The following is a 20,565-nucleotide window of genomic DNA, read 5'->3' on the forward strand; positions in this document are numbered from 1 at the left end:
GAAGACCTGAACAGCAGAAATCCCGATTTCAAGTGGAGTTGTGTATTTTTTAACCCCTTATCAGATCAGTCCTTAAACAGCGAATGCCCATTTAAATCCAGTCTTGTGTAACCAACCTCTATGTGTGCATATGATCTATTTATAATAGGATTACTCTTCCACTAAGATATAGCTAACAATAACTGTCTTCCAGCCTTCAGCTGAAATTCAAACCAACGGCAGAGGAGCAGTATGCTGCAGGGGCCTGGGCACCACGCTCATGGTACAGCACGGAGCCAGGAGTGGTTGGTATCTCTCTCTTTTAACCAAACAAATCCTCAGGAAATGTTTCTATATCGCTTCTGCCAACACTCATGAAAACACAGAACTTGATTACAAACTCTTGCTCTTCTAGTCTATGCTTCTTAAGTGAGACATGTAAATTAAAATGTGTTTAAATGTGATTTCTAAAGCTAACAAAGAGACGGTTGGGTGATCTTTGGGTGTCTGTCTAGGCAGGTGGCATGCTGGCACTGCTGCCTGAGATGCAAACTATGCTAATGCTACAGTTTCATCCTTCCTCTAGTCTCCACCCGAACCCAGCCGTCTTGTCCTTCTTCCTGCTGTCCCTGTAGCCCCCAGGGCCAGGACTATGCTCTTTATTCATACGTCTGGATACAATGCAGATCTGGGACCTGACTATGCCCTTTCAGTGCTACCATCAGTACAGCAGTAACAAAGAAAATATGATTAATTTAGTACTTAATTTAAGCTAACCTGGTAATTCTTACGTTCAGCTGCATTTTCTTGAATTAAACAGTTCTGTGCAAGTCTCTCACTGTTCCAGTTATGTGGTAATTTCAAACTAATGATGAAACATCAAAATAAGTTTAATTACACAGCAGTATTGCTTCAAAGGGAAGACTTTCCAGGCAGGTCAATGTATCAAGGTAAATTGTGCAGGAGACTGTGGATTTCAGTGATGTTTTACATTTGCTGTAAGGGTGAGTAGGCACAGAAGCATGGGATTTGCTTTCACCTTACAGGCACTGAAGGAGAGTTTTTACCAGTTAATAAGCATCTACGTGCTCTGTGAGGGAGTATTCACACAGTTGTATCCAGCAACCTTAAGGCAAGGATGAAACTTTCCCATAGGTTTGTTCTGGGCTTAGTGGGACCATGGACTCAGGTGCTTCTCATCCTGGTTCTTGTACTATAGAAATACTACTGCTGAAGATCTATAAGCAAAGCCAAGCACAGCTCTATTGCAAAAAGCAGAGCACACCTGAAAGAAAAGGAAAAATGGAGGAGCCTAGTCCCACCTGCATGCAAATCAACAGCAAGGGTGGAAACGCAGTCAGTCAGCTGTAGAGCTGCACTGGCCTCCAGCTACTTGCAGGATTTTGACTCCTTTTACAAGGAACAAAGGTTCTTTTAAACTCTCAGTGGGAATGGCCAAGTGAAAACAAAACCACCTTGTGAAGCCTCTAGCTCTTTCCTTGACTCCCTGATTTGCCATGTGGAGCCTGACAAGCGTGGTCTTGCCTGGGCACACAGGGTGCCCCCAGCCATCAGAGAGCGCTGCCACGACACCCACACGAGCCGACCCAGCTTCTGCTGGTGGGACATGTCTGCTGCTGGGAGGGCTCTCACGTGGTGGGGTTTGGTTACATTTCAGCTGTGGTTGCCATTTCCTATTGGCTGTTAAAATAAAACCTTATGCTCTACAGACACGTCATCTTGGCCTGTGCCTGAATTGGACGTAATTCTTAAAAGGCCCTTTGGGCCTTTCAGAAGTTAAGGAGCCAAGGCCACTTCTCACTTTCAGTTGCTGCAGAGGGTTGCTGGGCGTTTGTCTTTACAAGCTCATTCTGGGACAAGCCAGACACTTCCCTCCCAAATGAAATGTCTGCCTGATTTTAATCATATGTGCAAAACTAAGGTCCGACATGGAGAAATGAGTTTATATGAAGTGAAGCCTTAGGAATCTATGCTCAGCTGTCCCACTGGAGGTAAAATGACTTATTACCCCAGTGAGATCATATCTGAGCAGAGCGCTTGAGCTAAAGCCCAACCCAGAGCAGGACAGCCATTCCCCCCAGAGCATCAGAGACTGACGGGGGCTCTGTTTATCAGCAGCCCCCTCCTGCGTTAGTGCTGGCCAGCCACAGCACTCGGGGATTTCATTCCAGGGGTTTTCCCTGGATTCTTCGACTGCCTGGATGGCCATCAGCTTCTTGTGCTTCCTGCCAATTAGCTGATCAGCATAACTGCTTCTATGACTTACTGAGTCAGCTGTTTTGCAGCAGCTACAGCTGGAGCTGCTGTGACCACCATCCCCACGATCCTCTTCCAAAGTCATTGAACAAATGCTGCAGCTGAGCTTTGCAACCGTTGTGGTTTACTTAACTTTTCTATGTACCACATCTCTACAAAGTCTTGAGATTTCTACTCTCGTGGTATCTGCATGAGAGAGGACAACATTGCTTTTCTCCTATTACGTATGGAGAGGTAGCACTCAGAGAGATGAAGTGATTTTTCTGAGGACGCATGGATAATTTGCACAAGAGCTGGAAATGGAGCCTTGACCTTCAGAGTGACCTTATTTTAAATACAAGAATGTCCTACCTGTCTCAGTGAGACCAAAGGATCAACCTACACCCACCCTGCTGTACAAGACCGAACCTGGTCTTGATTTTTCCAGAGTCCATGTTCCACTGCTCTCCTGGCCAGTCCCTCTCTGGTCTGCAGTCTCTTTCTGAAGCTCTGAGGACTCAGTTATTTATTCTCACTGGGATTCAGTGTTTCTTTCTTTTTCCTTCATGCAATATATATGTTCTTGCCACACTACAGCCACTGCCCATTAGGGTTTGACAGTGCTGCCACAAGTCTGAAGAGTAGGTACAAGCAAGCAGGCCTCTCTCTAAAAATGCCTGTTAATTCCCATGTTTTGTCAAACTATTTGAAAAGCTCCTGGCCCCTGTGAGAAGATGTTCCCTTTATGTTTTTTCCCCATATGCACTTTCAGAAACAAAACCTGTGCATTAGAAAGACCTACCTGGAACAGAGTGTTTGGTCCCTGCAGCCTGGCAGGACTCAGAGGAGCGACAGGACTGAGGCTGCTCCAGAAGTGAATGCTAGACAGCAGCGGGCTTGGGGTCAGCAATAATCCATTTGGGGTCTGCAAGACAAAAAACACCCCGTGATGCATGCCTCCAGGGATTACAGCTCCTCTATATAGGGTTCACAACAGCTAAAGTATAACACTTCACCTATTCACTCTTCTTTCCAGTAATTTAGACATAAATCATGCTGAATGTACTGTACTGGGCTAGAGCAACTGTCCTTCCAGCCCTGCATCCTGTCTCCATAGCGGTCAGTACTACATACCTACACATTTAATGTTCCTTCATATGCAGATTGATTTTGTTTATATTGAGGTTTGCTTAAGGAGATGCATAGTTATTGCTTATATTTGAACCACACGTTACTCTATAAAATACCATGCCTGCCACGATGTCTGTAAACACAGCCTAGTCTCCCTCAGAATAATTTTTTACCTTTTTGAAGGACAGCAATAACTTGAACTGACTGCAGCTTTTGATGCATTAATGCAATTGTGTGTGGAGTCGAAAGAGCCATTGCCGGCCTTTGAAGTTTACTCCCCGATGGCTCCTGTTTGAGATGGAAGAAGATCCAACAAACGAGCAGTGCACTGGCTCACAGGGCGAGGGGCAGGCTCGAGTGCCCAGAGGGACTGCAGGGAATACAGCTAATAGTTTGAAAAGAACCAAAATCGAAAGAACTAAGAATCCGAGGCTTTTCTCAGCTCTAAGGTTGCTCTTTCCAATGTCAGGACTCACAAGGATAGCTGTGAATTCTCTCAGGCATTTTAAAGCACAATTGGAGGGGAGCTATAGTTAAATCACATGCAAATCTCTGTTCAAAGGAAAAGAGTCACGTGAATTATTCTGTACCCAGAGTAACTTTTACGTTTCCAGAAAGGAACATGAAAGTGATGTGACAGTTCTGAACAAAGTATTTGGCACACTGAATTAATCTCTCCCGTAATCTAGATGCCAAATACCCAAATCAGTCCTATTCAGCAAAGCGCTTGATGGCATCTGAGTGCACAAATTCCTAATGGGTGGGTATGTGTGCCACTGGGTAGGACTAGTGCCTCGGTGCTCTGCCCAACTTGGGCATCAGTTTGACTGTCTGGAGTTTAAAATATGTCAATAGAGAGTTCCCTGGGAATAGTGTGTATCTGCCCCTAAACAGCTGCCATGTCATGCGTTCTGGTACCTGCTAGCTTTCCACAAGGACAAAAATTTAAACTCTGCCTCCCACGTATAGCAGTTGCAACTGGGATCTCACTTGACAACTGCTTACACTGGAGGCCGTCACATTATGTCGCTAAGACTCTGTGGTGAACAGGCTCAGAAAGGCAGGTACAACAAGTCATGTATATTTTAGCATATGACGGATGTATTATTTGCGAAGTGGTGCCTAAGGAATTGGCTGTGTTGTTCTAGGCTCTGTACAAAGGCACGGGAATACCCAGTCTGGCTCTGACGTGCTTGCGATTGAATTCAAAACAAGGTACAAGCAATTAGTTTAACAACAGTAGAGGGGAAGAAAGGGGGAGATAAGGAGCAGCAAGCAGAAGGTCCTCCCAGGGATCCTGTCCCCAGATACCTGAAAGGCTGTTTTATATAAACAGCCTGGCTGGTCTTTAAGTGACTGACTTCTCCAAGGAATCTTGAAAGAAGCAGAGTTCATGGAGAAATGCGAAGGGAAAGGACATGGCCAGCTCCCTTGTGCTGAGGAAGGTGGCTCATAAATACAGAATCGAAGAAACCACAGCTACATCCAAAGGAACAATAAACACATGGTATTATTGGCAGAGCAAAGGGCTCCTTAGGCTGGAAAAGCAGGTGAACAGGGCGCAGTGAAGGTTGTGAAGAGGCTTGAAAAGTGACGATAGAGCTTGGGTTTGATGCACTGAAAAACTGAAATTCGAAGTAGAAGGTTACCCGTTGAAGTGATGAGCAATTCAGCAGCTATTGCTGTGTGAGCTGCAGAGGGCTAGAGCTGCGTGCTGGGAGGATTTAGAGATTGGTACTCACGCAGTAAAATAACATGTACCGCAGCCACAGGAGTACCAATGAGGTCGGGGTTGGAAGTATTATGAAGAGGTGGCAGCATTTGGCTGCAGATGGATGGGGAGAAAGCCCAAGCAGCTATGCCTGGATGCTGGTGACATCAGTGATGATATCAAAAGGGACAAAGAGCGAGGGGAGGCTTAGGGAGGAGAAAGTTTCTGTTTTGGTCTCACCAAGTGACAGCTCTTGTCAAGATATCTGGGAAGAAATACTCGGCAAGCAGGCACTTGTGACCAGTCCTCCAGCCCCATGGTGCTTCATGTGACAGGAAGACAGCAGTACCAGCAGGAGCCCTTATCCTGTGCTGCGTTGCAGACTGAACCACAGACACAGCCCTGGGCAGAAGGTTATCTACGGGGATTTAGGAGATGGACAAAGAACACACCTAACTAGGTCAGGATAAATACTCAGAGACCTACTTACGGAACAGCTGTGCCTAGTAAAGGTCAGTGCCTTAAAACCAAATATGTAAGCAGCCAGACCCAACAACATTCAACTATGGCCATAATATTGTGCAAACTGAACTAAGAAGTCCAGTGAGCTATGGCCTGCTGCTTTATTTTTTCTCAGAGAAGCTGCAGATATCCAGAACTAGAAAGCAGTTCTTGAGAGACTTCTTTGAAAAGTAATAGGGAAAACTAGGAAGTGTTTCTTCACACCTAAATACAGCCAGAGCAAGTGTTCAGAGAGAGAGGAGATCTGAAACTGAGCTGTACTCCATCTGGGCCTGTTTGCATGTTAGCATGCAAAACAGCAGTGCTAAGCTAAAGCTCGCATCCGCTGATGATCAGAGTGCTAACACCTATCAGTTCTGTGGGAGCCAAAAGCCAGCCAAAGCACTCCTCCAACTCTGTTAATATTTAATGCAGAAGGAGCACAGTGCATTCCCGGCTTGTGCTCAGTGCGGCCACCAGACAAGCAGAAAAACCACCGGAGGAAACCTAAGTGTAAACACCACCACAGCACAGGCTGTCCTAAAGCTACATGGGGAAATTGATGTATCACTTCATTTTCTGCCCTCATGTAGCCATATAGCTGATATTAGATCTGAAACCCAGTTGGAAGTTCCTACTTAAAAAACATCATTATAGTCTAAGCACAGGAATATTTTAAATAGAAGTAATTCATTGCACCAAGAGGATTATATTAAGCAGTGATGCTCTTGGCTTCTGACTTTTCTGAAAAAGAACGCATGTAAGCACAATCTTTCTTTCCACGTGTAGCTGTCGGATAAAGGACAATTGCTGTCCCATGTACACTACTTCCTAGGTATGCACCAGAGCCTGGAAAGTATAGGTGGAAACCATACAGACCACACACACCATGTGTGCTACATGCACATTACTTTGTCCCTAAGAAAACAGCATGTTAAAAATGTTACAAATGCTAGTAGAGGCCTGAAGAAAACAGTTGGTCAAAACTCCATGTCCACGTTAGCCAAGAGAGGGCCAGAAAAAAAGTGTAAGTAATCTGCAAAAGAAGCAGGTACCAAACAAAATCTAAATATGCCTCTTCTAAAGCTCACCAAACGAAAAGTTGACATTGCTCTGACACAGAACTGTACTAGTATGTCCTGACCTCTTTGAAACGGTCTTTCCATTTTGAAATTGGTTGTGCAAATCGTGCTTTTTTTCAGGGGGCTCTGCCTGAGGGTTTTACTCGCGGTCAGAAGACAAAATGGAAGGCCATTCGGCATTACCTGCTCAGACAGGGTGACCTTCTCTGAACCTGCATCACTGCTGGAGCAGGAGCCAGTGCGTGACAGGCTGCTCTGCACCTGCACCGTGTGAGCACGCAGATCTTACAAATCAGAAACAGTTTGCTATACAATGCATGCAGTTCCCTAGGATAATGAGATGTACTGCAGATTTCCAGCCTAAATTGCAGCTTTAGTTATTTTGCGTTGTGATTTTACAGTTATCTAAACACACTTGTACAGTTTTTATTTTATTGACACTGCGTCAAGCATTTAGGATGCAGGGAGAGTTTTAACCATACTGGAAATAGAAGGCTAAAACAGAGAAAGAAGCTATGTTGCTACACAGCCAAATGTTTAAATAAGTGGACCCACGGGCTACCCCACCTGGCTGCCTCTTCTGTGATAGGACACCCTCCAAAAAATAGATTTGCAAGGGCATGGCGATAGATAATAATCATCAATGTCTTAGCTAAACAGCCTTCAAAAGGAGACCCACGGTAATCTACACAATTCCTGTCCTAGTTTCAGGGGTAGCTACACTGTTTTACAGATGAATGAGAAAGTGAAGTGTCTAAAGAAATAATTACAAAATGAGCATGTCAGTGAGGAAAGAAATTGCTCTGTTCATATTGAGTTTTGGGGTAGTAGTAGATTAAAGTAAGCTTGTAATAACTCATGCTGTCATTGTGTCTGGCTGGCATCTGATATGATTTATTTGTCAAATTTGCTCCCTGCAAGCAAAATACTTAACTGTGGTTATGCCACAGTTAGAGGTTATAAAAGCCTGTCAATGCACCTCAATTTTGGTTTGCCACACTTCTGTTCTTCCTGCCAAACATAACATCACTTAAAGGCGTTATGATGTACAAAAATGACAGATAAAGGCCCAAAAATTCCTCTTTATTTGCGACAAAACCTCATATCTAAGTTGCCTAAAGGTGTGTCTGAAGTGCACAGCACTGGGCGGCTTTGCACAAACTCGCTCTGCAACCAGCTGAAAAGCTCAATGGGAGAGAGTGCTGTGCCATACAAGCACACCTGTGCTTTCATCTCCGCAAGGCCTGCTTTGCACTGTGCAAACATGAGACCTTGTTCACAGCCAGCTCAAAGAAAGATCTCTAACACATGGCTGCACTACAGGCATGATCTGTACAACAAGGCTTTTGCAGTAGGGCAGAGAAAAGGGAAATTCCGGATACAATCTGACCCCTTGATAGCCTGGATTTTCTGAGTAAATGAGACCTTTTAACACATATCTTTGTATTTATTTATTGAATGTTCAGCCTGTTTCATTTGATGATAGTATTTGCACCAACTCTTTTTTTTTTTGCCACCTGGGACATTTTTACTGTCAGATTTCTTTGATTTTGCACTGGTAGTATAAGACAAAACTCACTGATGAGCACGCTAAATCATTTTCTGCTCTGTGATTTTCCTCTTGTCCTCTGAATTGCTAGTTTTTTTCAGACTTGCTTTTTGATGGACTCTATCTTCCAGAAAATGAGAACTCGACATTGACATTCCCAGAAATATGTGATCAATTAACAGTTATTTTATAAAGAACAAAAACAAACGGTTATGCAGTAGATCTGCACTGAAAGGAGGCTATGGCAAGTACTCTATGGACCCGTAAAACTTTGGTAATTGAAGCTGGCTTAAGAGCCTTGTCTTAGAAACCAATTAATTTGCTCTGTCTTTGACAGCTAATGAAAATGTCACACTTTTTGTACGGATCCTACATCTAGCAGAGAAACCTAACCAAGCACCCCACAATGCGCATGCTCAGATTCAGACCTGCTGAAATCCTGTGTGTTTCTTCTTGGCCTTCTTCTGCTCGTTTTGTAGACCTGCAGGCTGGTTTGAATTGATAAGTGATTCACTCATGCCAACAGCTGCCCGTCTTGTGATCCTTCCAGGCACCCTGTGAACTAGAACGGCTTTTCTCACATTCACGTGGGAAGCCAGGAGCACAGTGCTATGAGGAACCTACTTTCTCTGTTTCATTCAGGTCTCCGCTATGTTTTCCTCTTCCCCATATGTTTTTTCCATTGGGTGATTAGAATGGATAGCGCTTGGCCCTCTCGGCCAAGCAGAGGGACAGCTGGCTAAAGCAAGAGTACACGGCATGGGCAAGTCTTACCTGGGCAGTGAAGAAAGCTGGAGTCAGGGATCCCGAAGGAAGCGCGGGGCTGTTGAGGGCAATGGAACCAATATCGGTGCCGGAAAGAACCATAGGTGGGGTGGAGATTTCCAAGCCTTTGGGTTTTTTAGCCTTTGGGGGAAGAGACGGAGATTTTGCCTTGGAGCCTGAAGAGAGGTTCAGAGGCTCAAGCGAATCCGAGTCGTGGCAACTGGACTCAAGGAAGAGGCTCCTGTGCTCTGCAGGGAGCGGCGAGGTGGGAGACAGAGACGGGGACCTGGAGGATGACGATGAAGGAGATGAAATGCTGGCACTGTTGGGTAACATTAAGGAAGATATTTTAGCTGATACCGAAGAGCTGAGAAAAGCAGAGGCAGCTGCTGTTTCGGAAGTGGAAGGCAACGACACCATGGGCCTCATAACTTGTTTGTCTGTTTTGTTTGTCACAAATCTTATAACAGTCCGAACCTCTTCGACGGGTGTGTTTCCTTCTGACTTTTCCTCCAGTTTTTCTGTTTTGATTGGCTTGTAAGGGTCTGGCTGGTTCTGCAGTGAGTTGATGGTGAAAGAGGAGTACAGGCCAGAGTGGATATACTCATTTCGGCTTGTGCTTTTCAGTGCTGACAAGCTGTGCTTGTGCTGCTCCCGGCTCTCCGAAGGCATCTTACAGTCGCTGTCCTGCAGCAAAAGGCTCTCTCGGCTGATCTCCACGGCATGTGGATCCATTTTTAAAATCTCAGGAAAGGAGACAAACTTGTACACAAATTTTTGTCCGATCACTTTCTTGATAATGTTCTGTAAATACAAAAGCAGATGAGCCAGAAGGGTCAGTATTTTGGAGGCACTGAGGATAGCAACCATAAACAGTTTCACAGGGGGAGGCGGGCACCGCTCCCTCCTCCGGCTGATCAGGACATTTCAGTGAGGCTTCAAATGTGTCTTAGCCTGGGCTCATTCCCATACCTCTGCTCAAACAGAGGGGTCACAGCCCCTCCTCCTCATGGTGTCTAACAAAATTACCATTTCTGTGCTTTAAAGACCTATTGGTGGACTACTTTCCTCCCGCTTCCTGAGGCAGCTTGGGAGTATTTTCTTTTCAGTGAGAACAATTTTGCTGCTACCTTGCAGATTCAGACCACTCTGCCACACATTTCGCAATGAAGGCAAGCGCCATCACTCATACCTCTCAAGACTGAGACCAGCTATCCCACAATATGAAACGCTTCTCTTGAAATGGCTGCTAAGGACAAAACAAACACCGCCTCCCTGCTCCCGCTGCTAACTCTCTCCTCCCCTCCAGCGTGCAGCGGTGTGGGCCTCAGCTGATGGTGACTGTGCTTCCTTCAGCAGTCATGAGCCGTGACAACGGCAAAAATCTTGCATAGGTTGCACGTCATCCATGGAGAAGTACTCGTGTCCTGCTGTAGCCTCTATGCTATCTCCTGGTATGCATTAGACTCAGGATGCTCCCTGATGCGGGCAGAACACTTTCATCAGTCTAAACCGGCTATCGAGATTTCGGAAGAAACTATCCCAAACCTCTCAAAGGTTTGTCAAACTGTTTATTTTTTTTTCTTTATATTTGCCATAATTAAAGTGTTCCTTTTATGAAAAAAAAAAGATTCCTTTTGAAACTGAAATCTTTCAAGAGGGTCCTGATTCTAGTCCTAGCTATGGCAGAATGGGTATGTTAGCTGCTCTAATACAACATGCTGTATCTAGAAGGGCTCAGTGTGGGCTCAGCAGTGTAGGCACTTTACGGCACTAAATGCTGGTCAGGGGGCCCGGCCTACGAAAGAACTAGAGCATTTACCACCCTAAGCTGAGCAGTAGTTCCTGAGATTTCAATAGTGATTTCAATTTTCCTGAGATTTCAATAGTGATTTCTGTCTTCTTGAAGTCCCTGGTGGACAGTTTGTCTGTAACTCTCTTCTTAAAAAAAAAACTTTCAAAGAAGTTACCCTTTCAGTGGGGCAGGTTCTCCTGCTAGCACTCATCTGCAATACCTCCTCCTAATACTCTGCAAACAGACATTTGCCATCCTGTATGTAAGGGAATATGAACATTCACATTATTGCTAAAAATTTAATTTACTTTTCATTCAATAATAATATCTTTTCCAGCAACTGTCTAGCAGAATCGGAGACTAGTAGAAGAAATATTTGTTACATTGATTTAAAAAGAAAAAAAAGGAAGAAAAAGGAATGCAAACATCATCCCTATTTTTATGTGCACAGCATATAGCTCTGAGTGCTTGCAGTGCCTGCACTACACCTTCCTTGTCACAAAAGCAGGACTGGTTTGTAGAAAGAGGCGTCTGTACTTCTATATTGATTAGATGAAACATTGGATGAACACACTGTTTCTGCACTCTTGATTCATTCACAAACTTGATATTACATTTTTTTCTTTAAAAATGCAAAAACCCCCAACACAATTCACCTATGAAAAGAAATATCCAGACTGGGGTTTGTTTTCCTTTTTAATATGTTCTTTTTAATTTAAAATAATCCCTCCTCTCTGCTCCTGGCAGCTGGAGTTATTGCTGCATCCAGCACTGGAAACGGAGATAGATAGTACTTGGAAAATGTGACTCCCAGCAAGGAAAGATTAAGTGTATTTAAGGGCAGCATTTTTACACTGGTGCTGGCTTGAAACAGGGGAACTTTTTGCTATAAAAAGCAACCAAATGGGCTGGTGAGTTTATACTTCCTCTGATATTATTAAATATAGCTATATTTTAGGAAGGTCTCTCTCTCATTGTGGCTCCTCCATCTCCATAAGCCTGCAGCAAAGGCCCGCTTAATGATGGCTGAAGATGAAAAGGACTCAAGAGCAGCTCCCTCGAGCACTTTGGAGGCTTCTATTAAATGTGGTGCCTGAGGAAACCTCCGTCAGCATGTAAGGGAAAATAAGGATGCAAATTAATTAACTGTCTTTGAAATGCCACTGTCACTTATGAATTTTTCTGACAAATAATTGAAGTGAAGGTAAAAAGCAGCTCTTTTTTTTACTGTCACCTCAGTGGTCTGTCAGAACTGTTCAGAACTGCGAAAGACGGCTCAGCCCGCAGAAGACACAGACAGACATCGTGACAAGTCGGGCTTGTTCCGCCCTTGGTATGAAAGGGCAGAGAAGGTTTCCTTATGCTAAGGACTGCTTTTGCAGGGAGACGAAGCCACTCGCTTGGTAGCAGGACAGCATATGGGCATATTCAGCCCCCCCTTTTTCGTCTGTTTGAATCTCCCAGGTAAATGAGCTCGTGAGCAGGCTTGCAGTGAGTGCGAACGTGCTGGCCCTGGCTGCAGGGAGCACCAGGCATGGCGCTGCTGGGGAGGAGACCGCCCGGCCCACACTGCTGCCCGAGAGGAGACCCAGACGTTTTAGGCACTCAGAAACTGAGTGCCTGAAATGATGCGGTATGAAATATGCCTGCGGTCCCCGTCGTGGCGGATGCAGACATAGCCGGCAGACATAGGGGTACCCGGTTTGTATCGGCAGCTCTCAACACCCTTTGCAATGGGGGATAATCGCCTTTGCTGCAGTCACTATTTCACAGATCTCAAACACCAATTTGGAGCAGGAGCTGTATGCAAGCGCACTGAACCACTGGCTGGAGGAACGTGTCTCACTCCCTCCTTCTCCTGGCTGAACTACATGCCAAAGACTCAGTGGCCTGGGTCCCCCTGCATCTTAAACCAGGCTATAATGTGGGTTTTTTTGTTTTTTTGGTTTTTTTTAACTATGCATATGCACCACTATTGGAAGCCCTCCAGAAATAAATGGGAGCTATTTGACCATTTTCTGAGTATTAGTGCAACTCAGGCTTAGGTTTCTCTTTTTTTTGTGTGGTTCACACATTTCTTTCTTTGTTCTTAATCTAGTCAACGCTGACTCCTATTTCCTGCTCGAGCCATTTGGAGTTGTGGCTTGACGGTACTGCCAGGGTGACACAAGGATTTCAGTGGCTTGGCTTGACCCTGTGAGCTAGCAAGTCTTCTGGCTGCAGAAGCCATGTGGGGAGTGACCTGGGAACTGTGACCCCGTTTCTAGTTGAGCTTCCCAGACTAATGTGGGACCTCAAACTCCAGAGTCAGGAACACAGACTGGGGCTATTTTCCTCCTCTCACGAAATGACCTGTAATCAACACAGCGAGGGTGCCGGAGGTCCCCAAACTTACAGCAGAACAGGGCAAATTGGTCTCTAGGCCCCTGCCTGGGACAGAAGGAGAAGGGCCAGAGCTGTAGTTGCTGCATTTAGCTCCCATTTGGATGTGTTGCAAGTTCCCTGGCTCTGCGAGTCCCAGAGATCAGACTACAAATTCCTCCTGGGGCTTTATGAGGAGGAAGCCAGGCTGCCCCCAGGCTGGGAAGCCTGCCCAGGGAGAGGGCTGCCCTTCTGCACCCCTCACCCCAAGAGACATTTGCAGTAAGGGGACAGGTCCAAGGCACGCTGTCTGCCCACGTGAGTGAGAGTCTACCAGAACTTGTGGGTGGAATAACTACTTTTTCTTTCTGAAGGGTAAAATTACTGTAATCCTTACAAAAACAAGACAGGAAGCTAAGAAATCTTCATGCTCATGTCTGAAGTATGTAAGCCAGCAGGAGATAGCTGTGGCTGCAAAGTTTGCTCCAAAAAATGGGGCAGGTGTCCACACCAGCGTGTGCAGGCAAGCAGATTCTGTTAACGTGATACTTTATGCCCCTATGCTTACTATACCCTGTGTGTGTACAAGTTAAATTCGGATAAATTTTTGATGGAGGCACAGTTATTACTAAATTGTGCACCTGTATGGACCTTTGGAAGTACAAGACTTTTATTTAGCCAGATTTCAGTCTTTCCTCCCCCGTGTCCACCTGGACACATGGACCATTCTTCTAGCTTGCAGCTTGGGCCAGGGTCTCTGCTAGCCCACCGGGGCTCGCAAGCTCTCCCTTCCCTCTCACACCAAATATGAACTATCTTGTCTCTCTTTTCAGGGACTTTCTGGGTCCTTCTCCTCTACCCATCATCTTTTATTCAGTGTAAAACTCTTTACTCCCTTCTTCCCAAAAGGTCAGCATCCATTAACTACTTTTATGCCGTTTCAGACAAGTACCTTTTTGACTTCCACCCATCAGTCTTGAAAGAAGCTCCTTTCATACCTCCATAAAGCTGTTTGCTAATGCTCCTTCAAGTCTTTCCTTACAACACCTCTTAGCTGGTAAGCTACCGCCAGCACATTGGTATTGTTTCATTGTAATCTTGGATTTTTCCCTGAGTTAACTCAAGGGTAGACCTTCCAAAAAGTAAAGTAGTGATTTCCACTATCACCTTATATTCTAAAGTTGTGCAAGCAGGCCAAGCAAAGAACCCTATTCCCCAGACAACTCTTCCATGCTGCCATCCACACTTGGGCTTTAAAAACACGAACTAGTAACCAGGCTATTTAGTCTGACCTGGTATGGAGAGAGGAAAATGTCTGGGGCACCTCTGAAAGCCAAGGGCAAACACCTTAAAAGGTCTGGCCCTTGTGCTGCCCCAAACATGGACGAGAAGCCCGTATTATTTATATACTATATGTTATTCTGCCAGCCCATCTAAACAAGCAGGGAGCCATTAACTGAACCTAAAATGATTTATTCTGTCTTTGGAAGAGAGGCTGAATAGCACTCACTGAGTAAGGCCTGGGGCCACATACTGTTCGGAGGAGATACCAAAATACTGAATAGCTGCTCAGGACAACAGTATGAGTGTGTAATTAAAGATGCAGTGTAACCCATGTAAACGTTAAGGTTACATAGGCAACTGTGCTTCTTGCATTTCCTAACTTTCAAGGGCTTGACTTTCACAACCATAACGTCCAATTAATGTAGGTATTGCATGTAATTTCCTGAACTTCACCCTGCCATCACCCCTCTTCCCCTCAAAAAAACCTCACCGGGAAAACTCACTAACTTCCTTCTTGTGGTGTCACCTAGATATGGGGGGGCCTCAGGCAGTCGTGAAACTGTTGTAGGGACTTCCCAAAGGCATCTGCTGTTTCAGCTATCAGAAAAACAAAGCAACTGGGCAACTTTACCAATAAAAAGGCTACTGGTCCTGCCTAAAAGGGTTTGACTGGCCAAAGCGTGTAACGGGACAGCCCTGCTGCTCAAGCCGCAGGTAGATAGCGTGCAGGAGGCCTTCCCTCCGCTCTCGCTGTCATCTGAGCAGCTGCTCTGTTAAGGCAACAGAGGAAATGCATTAAATAAAGAGGGGGGAGAAGTGGGGTAACCTGTTCGCAAAACGAAGCAGGAAATGCAAAGTCTTTAGGTTATCTACAAACCTTTAGCAACCAGCATCAGGGTAGCAAATTACAGTTGAGCTGTGCCACATTATACATTTCCTGGGGTGCTTTATATCTGAATTTTAGATAATTCTAGCCATCAGTCTTAACAGCACATCATGCTTGCTTTCAAAGCCAGGCTAAGGAACTTGCCCTAATTGTGTTATTTTGCTCCAACACTGGAATTAATTTACTTTTAACTTCAGATGAATCATATGATGAATTTTAACAAGCCAGTGTTCTCCCCAAGCAAAATGGCAGAGCCCATAACCTCCATTTATGCAGTGATCAGGTTTTATTTCTCTACAGTGAATAATTGCAAAGACAAACCATAAAGTGCTAACTCAGTTAGTGTCAGCCACATGCACAGGGCAGCCTGAGAAAGAAATGATCTTCCATTGTGCTTCTGCCACTTCTGAAAGGTCACTGCCCTTGTCTCAAGCTCACATGCTGGCCAGATCACTTGGCTTATAGGTAGGTAAGTCCCTCTACATACAAGACCACCACCCAAATGAGGTCTCATTCAGCGGTCCTGCATCTCACCTTTCCTGCAGCTGCTCCCCAGCCCATAGCACCACGTTCATCCTGTTTGCCCACCGTGCTCGTCCCCAGCACATTGAGCTGCCAACACGTCTATCACTGACAGCAGAGAGGGAGGTGGCAAGGATCTCACAAGGCTCCCTAAGGCTACCTCAGGGTCTAGACTGCCCTCAGTTTAACACACAAATCAGCCAAAGGTCTGGGGAAGGGGAGTGCAAGATCCTAAGGGGGGCTGTTTGCCTTCACCAGTCCTTCCCATTTTGTTGTGCAGAAAGGAAAGGAGAAAGCCAAGGAGCTATTTTTCCCCTCCTCGACTTCTTCCCCTTCTCTGCCATGCAGCATAGGCTGAACCGAAGGCAGGGGAAGAGTTGAAGATTGAATCCCCTGCTAAGCACTCACTGCTGGCCCCCTCAGATTCACTGTGTGCTGTCCTGTGCCAGGATCTCTCGTGCTTCAAACCTTGCGGCAGGCTCCCTATCCCTCTGCACTCTTCTAATAATCTACCCTTCTCCATTGCCTGTGACCCAGTGGGACACAACATGCCATTCCCCCACAGAGAGTAAGAGGCTCCTGCTGTTTTTTGCTAAAGGAGCTAGTCCTTCGATTTAAATAGCAGTAGCCATGGTTTTGGTCTGGGGCTCAAACCCAGATCACAATAAATTGCCAAGGAGGAGCTTATCCTTATTTCCATCCAGGAGCGATCGCCTCCACTGGGCTGCAAAACTTGTGGAAAAATGGCCCAAATCCTTGTGTCACACCTAGATAAAATTTGCAGATGAGAGAGAGCACATATTCCAGGAAAGCAAAATATAAGGCTGTAAGAACAGTGAGCAGTCACCTCAGCAAGAAACCTGGTGAAGAGACTGTACGGCCACTCCTCCAGCAGGTGCTGAGTGGGTAGGGAGAAAAGAGATGACAAAGTGGGGGCAAGGCAACTGAAAACGCTATGCAGTAGGAAGAAAAAAAAATGGTAAAGGGGTAGGGAATACAAGGAGAAAGGGAGCCTCAAGTAAGAAGTCATTGCATTCTATTGATTTGAAGAAATTTCAGAGACAAATCTCAAAGGACAAGTGCCATAAATACCTTCTCTCCTATTTTCAAGCAGTATCTGTTCAGCCACTGAATGTGTATTTGGACTTGCCTGGATATGTTCGTTCACCAGCAGGCTCTCTGTCTGCATTGATCCCAGTCAGGTCTCTAATGAGAAGGGCTGGAGTGACATAATGAAGCGAATTTCCCCACACTGAGCAGAAGCCTTTTTAGCACTCAGTGCAGGGGAATTCACCACACCAGCTGCTTGAAATACTGAAATACCCACTGCACTGTCCTTGCTGAATCCCTTTGTGCCTGCTCAGGCGGGCCAACTTTGCAAGGCCTCGAGCACAAAAATCTGACTTCTACCGGACAAAATACTCAAAACATTTTATTGCAAGACTTACGGCTCTAAATCTGAAACTAGAAATAGTTTTTTAGCATATTAGAAAGAGCCCTTCCCAATTCCAATGTGAATAACAAAAAGTCTGTCAAATTCTGCTCAGTACAATTAATTCTCAGTGAATATATTTTTAGTTGCTGTGTTAGCCTGGCTGCACAGCACCACTGGATGCTTCAGGAATTAGTACACTACAAATAATACACAATAATTATACTTTGAGCTCAGTTCAGCAACGAATATATCTAGTTTCCTCTGCCTTGCATAGGTAGCTAGCCTGCCACAACCGTGCTGAACGTTAGTGTTAGTCACTGTATAGTCTCATCTTTCTTTCCTGAAAATCAGGATGAGAACAGACCAAGTAAATGTGGCTATGAATTTTTTCTTTTTAATATACCAATCTATGAGAGCCCTCCTTTTTAATGTATTCTTTGAGAACACAGGAAATAGTAAAAATAATTAATTCAGGTGTATCATTAAAATTATCCATTTAAGAGGAAATAATCCTTAAATGACTTTAATTAATAAAAATCAATGTAATGTTAATCCAAAAAAGGTTGGAAAAACATTTGGAAACTCCTTGAATCTGTTAGAGTTTGAAATTGAGAAAGGAGAACATACAAGATACTTTAGTTGATCCAGAGTTGTGTTCTTTAGTTTTTTTCCTTCTAGTGTCTTGCCATATCTGAGAGACTCTCAGTCTAGTCTGGCCAATCTAGTACAAACTGTGGTTACTCCCTGTTCTAATCTTTGAGTTCTCTGTAATACTGTTGCCACCATACTTCAAGCTGAGTCCAAAGACTGCTGAAGTGGATGATTTAGTCATGAGAGTGATCTTACGAATTGCCAGGATATTCAAGAAATCTGATTTTCAGGGGTGCTGGCCACCAGTACCCTCTGCTGACTTCTTCTAGATTATGGGCCTGCTCATAATCTCTGAAAATCAGAAGCAAATTGAGTGATCTAAGTAACTCTGGATTACTATGTCCAAGATGTTATTATTTCAGATTTTAGTTTTAAACAAACAGGTTGAAAATGGCTCTGCACCAAGTGTATGCATGACTACACTATCTGTCTGGTAGTGGCTTCTGAGAGCACACAGCATAGCACAATCACATGCAAGTTGCCATTTATAAGGCTGGAGTCTAAACTGTGCTGACGCCTTGGGTCTCATTAGTTCTATCAAACCTCAACAGATGTAACCGTGACCTCTTTTGTCAACATGAAGGAGGGGCAAAATTAAGTAGGTTTTGCAAGGGCAAATAAATTTAAGGAACAAACCTTGACCAAAGTATGCACTCCACTATTTTTACTTGAGATGCCCAGAAGGTAATGTCACAAGTGTGTGTAAATTTAACATTCTACTGCAAAAATAGTCCTCACCTGAGGTGAGCTCAACGTGAGACTATTACCTGGACAAATACACCCAAACACACCCCTGTTCTGACATCCACCACCTGGCAAGCTGCTTTTCCTGCTATTTGCTACTTTTAGTCTGCACTTCCAGTAAGACATCCAATTGGTGCTCACTTGCATATTTTGCTGCTAATTAAATCATAGCAACATATAATCTAGACTACTGTTGAAGCTAACACAGATTTTGTCCTAAAAACGACTTAGTGGAAAAGTTCCAAACTTTTAAGAAACACTAAATGTTAACAAATGAAGAGTTACAGTGAGATTCTTGTGAAGTAATACTGCACTGCCATAACAATTCTAGAAATGTTTGAACACTGTTATTTCCAACTAAAACAATTAGGTCCCAATACAATTGTAAAAAAAGAAGTTTTACAGGAAAGATCAGGCAAGACTAGCCAAAAATTGACTGTGTCCCACAAAAACTTTGAAATTCTAACCCACTATCCACACTGTTGGGGTTTTTGCGTCTTTTCCTTGTCCTAAGACAGCTAATATCTGCTGGCAAAGCTGCCGCTCTATCTATCTGCGGCATCCCAGTTTTACTGCTTTCTACCACCTTCCTGCATTCCAGAAGATCCTACGCAGGCTGTAATAATCAAACAGTCCTTCATTAGTAACACGTATTTTATTGTTGTCAAAAGCTACAGAAAGTATTGGGTAGCCAAATGCATAAACACATGTAAGCGTCAGTAAGTGTAAACCTAGGTCAAAACTTCCCCTTCTGAGGAAATAAATAGACGTGCCTTGTTTTCCTGTGCATGTTTTAGCTGCCCTCTTACCTCTACTGTGATTGCCTCCAGTAGTGTTATCCACTGTAACAACTAATTAGGGGAACTTTTAACAAGCTTCCACATAGAGATGAAATATTAAACAGTAGTGTTTCTATTTTCTTAGTCTGCACGAGAATAACAAAATTTACCTTGTCATAATAGTATCTGAGCGCTCGGCTCAGCTTGTCATAATTCATATTAGTTTTGTTTTTTCTGAGTCCCCACAGCTTAGCCACTTCTTCTGCCTTGAGTAGCTTGAATTCACCATCGTTAGATGTCCAGCAAATCAGGTGCTCATGTTTCTGGTCTAGCAGCAACTGCAAAAGGAACTGCCACAGCGTGATTGCACTCTCCATACCTAGAAGGGACAAAGGAGAGCAATGGTGTGAAAAACATCCGGGAGCACATGTCCCAGCCAGCGCTCATCTCAGTAATAAGCTCTACCTAAGAGTGCAATTTGGCAAAGGAAGTTACTGTATCATTGGCAACCAAAAACCCAGAAGACCTGCAAGCCCTGGATTCCCGTTTCAGCATTTTTTCCACTGCTGCAGTCTGAAGGGAGACTTAAAATAGAGTAAGTATTGCCCACTTAGTTCACGTGGCACAGGGTCGTCTCCAGTCGACGCCTCCAGTTCAGTGCAGGGAGGCACTTTTCAAAAGAAGGTATAGCAAATAAAAAATTAGGGCTTGACATAATTACCCACTGAAATCAACTGAAAAATTGATGTTTACTGTACTGATGAGCAGACTGAACTTGTTAGTTTATGTCACTGGGAGGAAGGGGAGGAAAGGGGAAGAGCGGAGCGTTGCCTTTGGTCGGAAGACCAGAACCCAGACCCTTTCTTCCTCCCAACACTTGCACCAGCTGGCCCTGTTTTGTATTTTGCTTGGGGGGGCTTGAAATGGCTCTTGGTGTTTCTGCTTGCTAATTCAACCAGCTCAAAAGATATTATTGTATATATTTTGCAGAAATGATGAATGATCAGTTCACTTAACCACAGTGAAGTAAGCACTGTTTAGCCTGAACCTTTCTGTAACAAGGGTCTTTTCTTTCATTATCACACATGCAGCTGAAAGTTAGGAATATGTTTTAACAGTGCCTGAGTCTCACTT

General features: G+C 44.5%; 1 protein-coding gene across 2 annotated transcripts in view; it reads right to left on the bottom strand.

Moving 5' to 3' along the window:
- The window catches only part of ELK3 (ETS transcription factor ELK3), a 40,653-nt gene that overhangs the window by 3,850 nt on the left and 16,238 nt on the right, over positions 1–20,565 (bottom strand). The window contains exons 2-5 of one of the 2 annotated variants that reach the window (XR_010886505.1): positions 19,602–19,810; positions 8,984–9,778; positions 3,038–3,160; positions 757–844 (exon numbers count right to left, since the gene is read on the bottom strand). Coding sequence is in view for 1 of the 2 variants with exons in the window: in XM_013947881.2 (XP_013803335.1) it covers positions 3,038–3,160; positions 8,984–9,778; positions 19,602–19,808 (1,125 nt within the window). In the remaining variant the exon portion in view is untranslated. The remainder of the gene's footprint in view (positions 1–756; positions 845–3,037; positions 3,161–8,983; positions 9,779–19,601; positions 19,811–20,565) is intronic. The other variant, XM_013947881.2, reaches the window with a different exon arrangement.

This window comes from Apteryx mantelli, chromosome 1 (genome assembly GCF_036417845.1).
Source record: "Apteryx mantelli isolate bAptMan1 chromosome 1, bAptMan1.hap1, whole genome shotgun sequence".
Lineage (NCBI taxonomy): Eukaryota > Metazoa > Chordata > Aves > Apterygiformes > Apterygidae > Apteryx > Apteryx mantelli.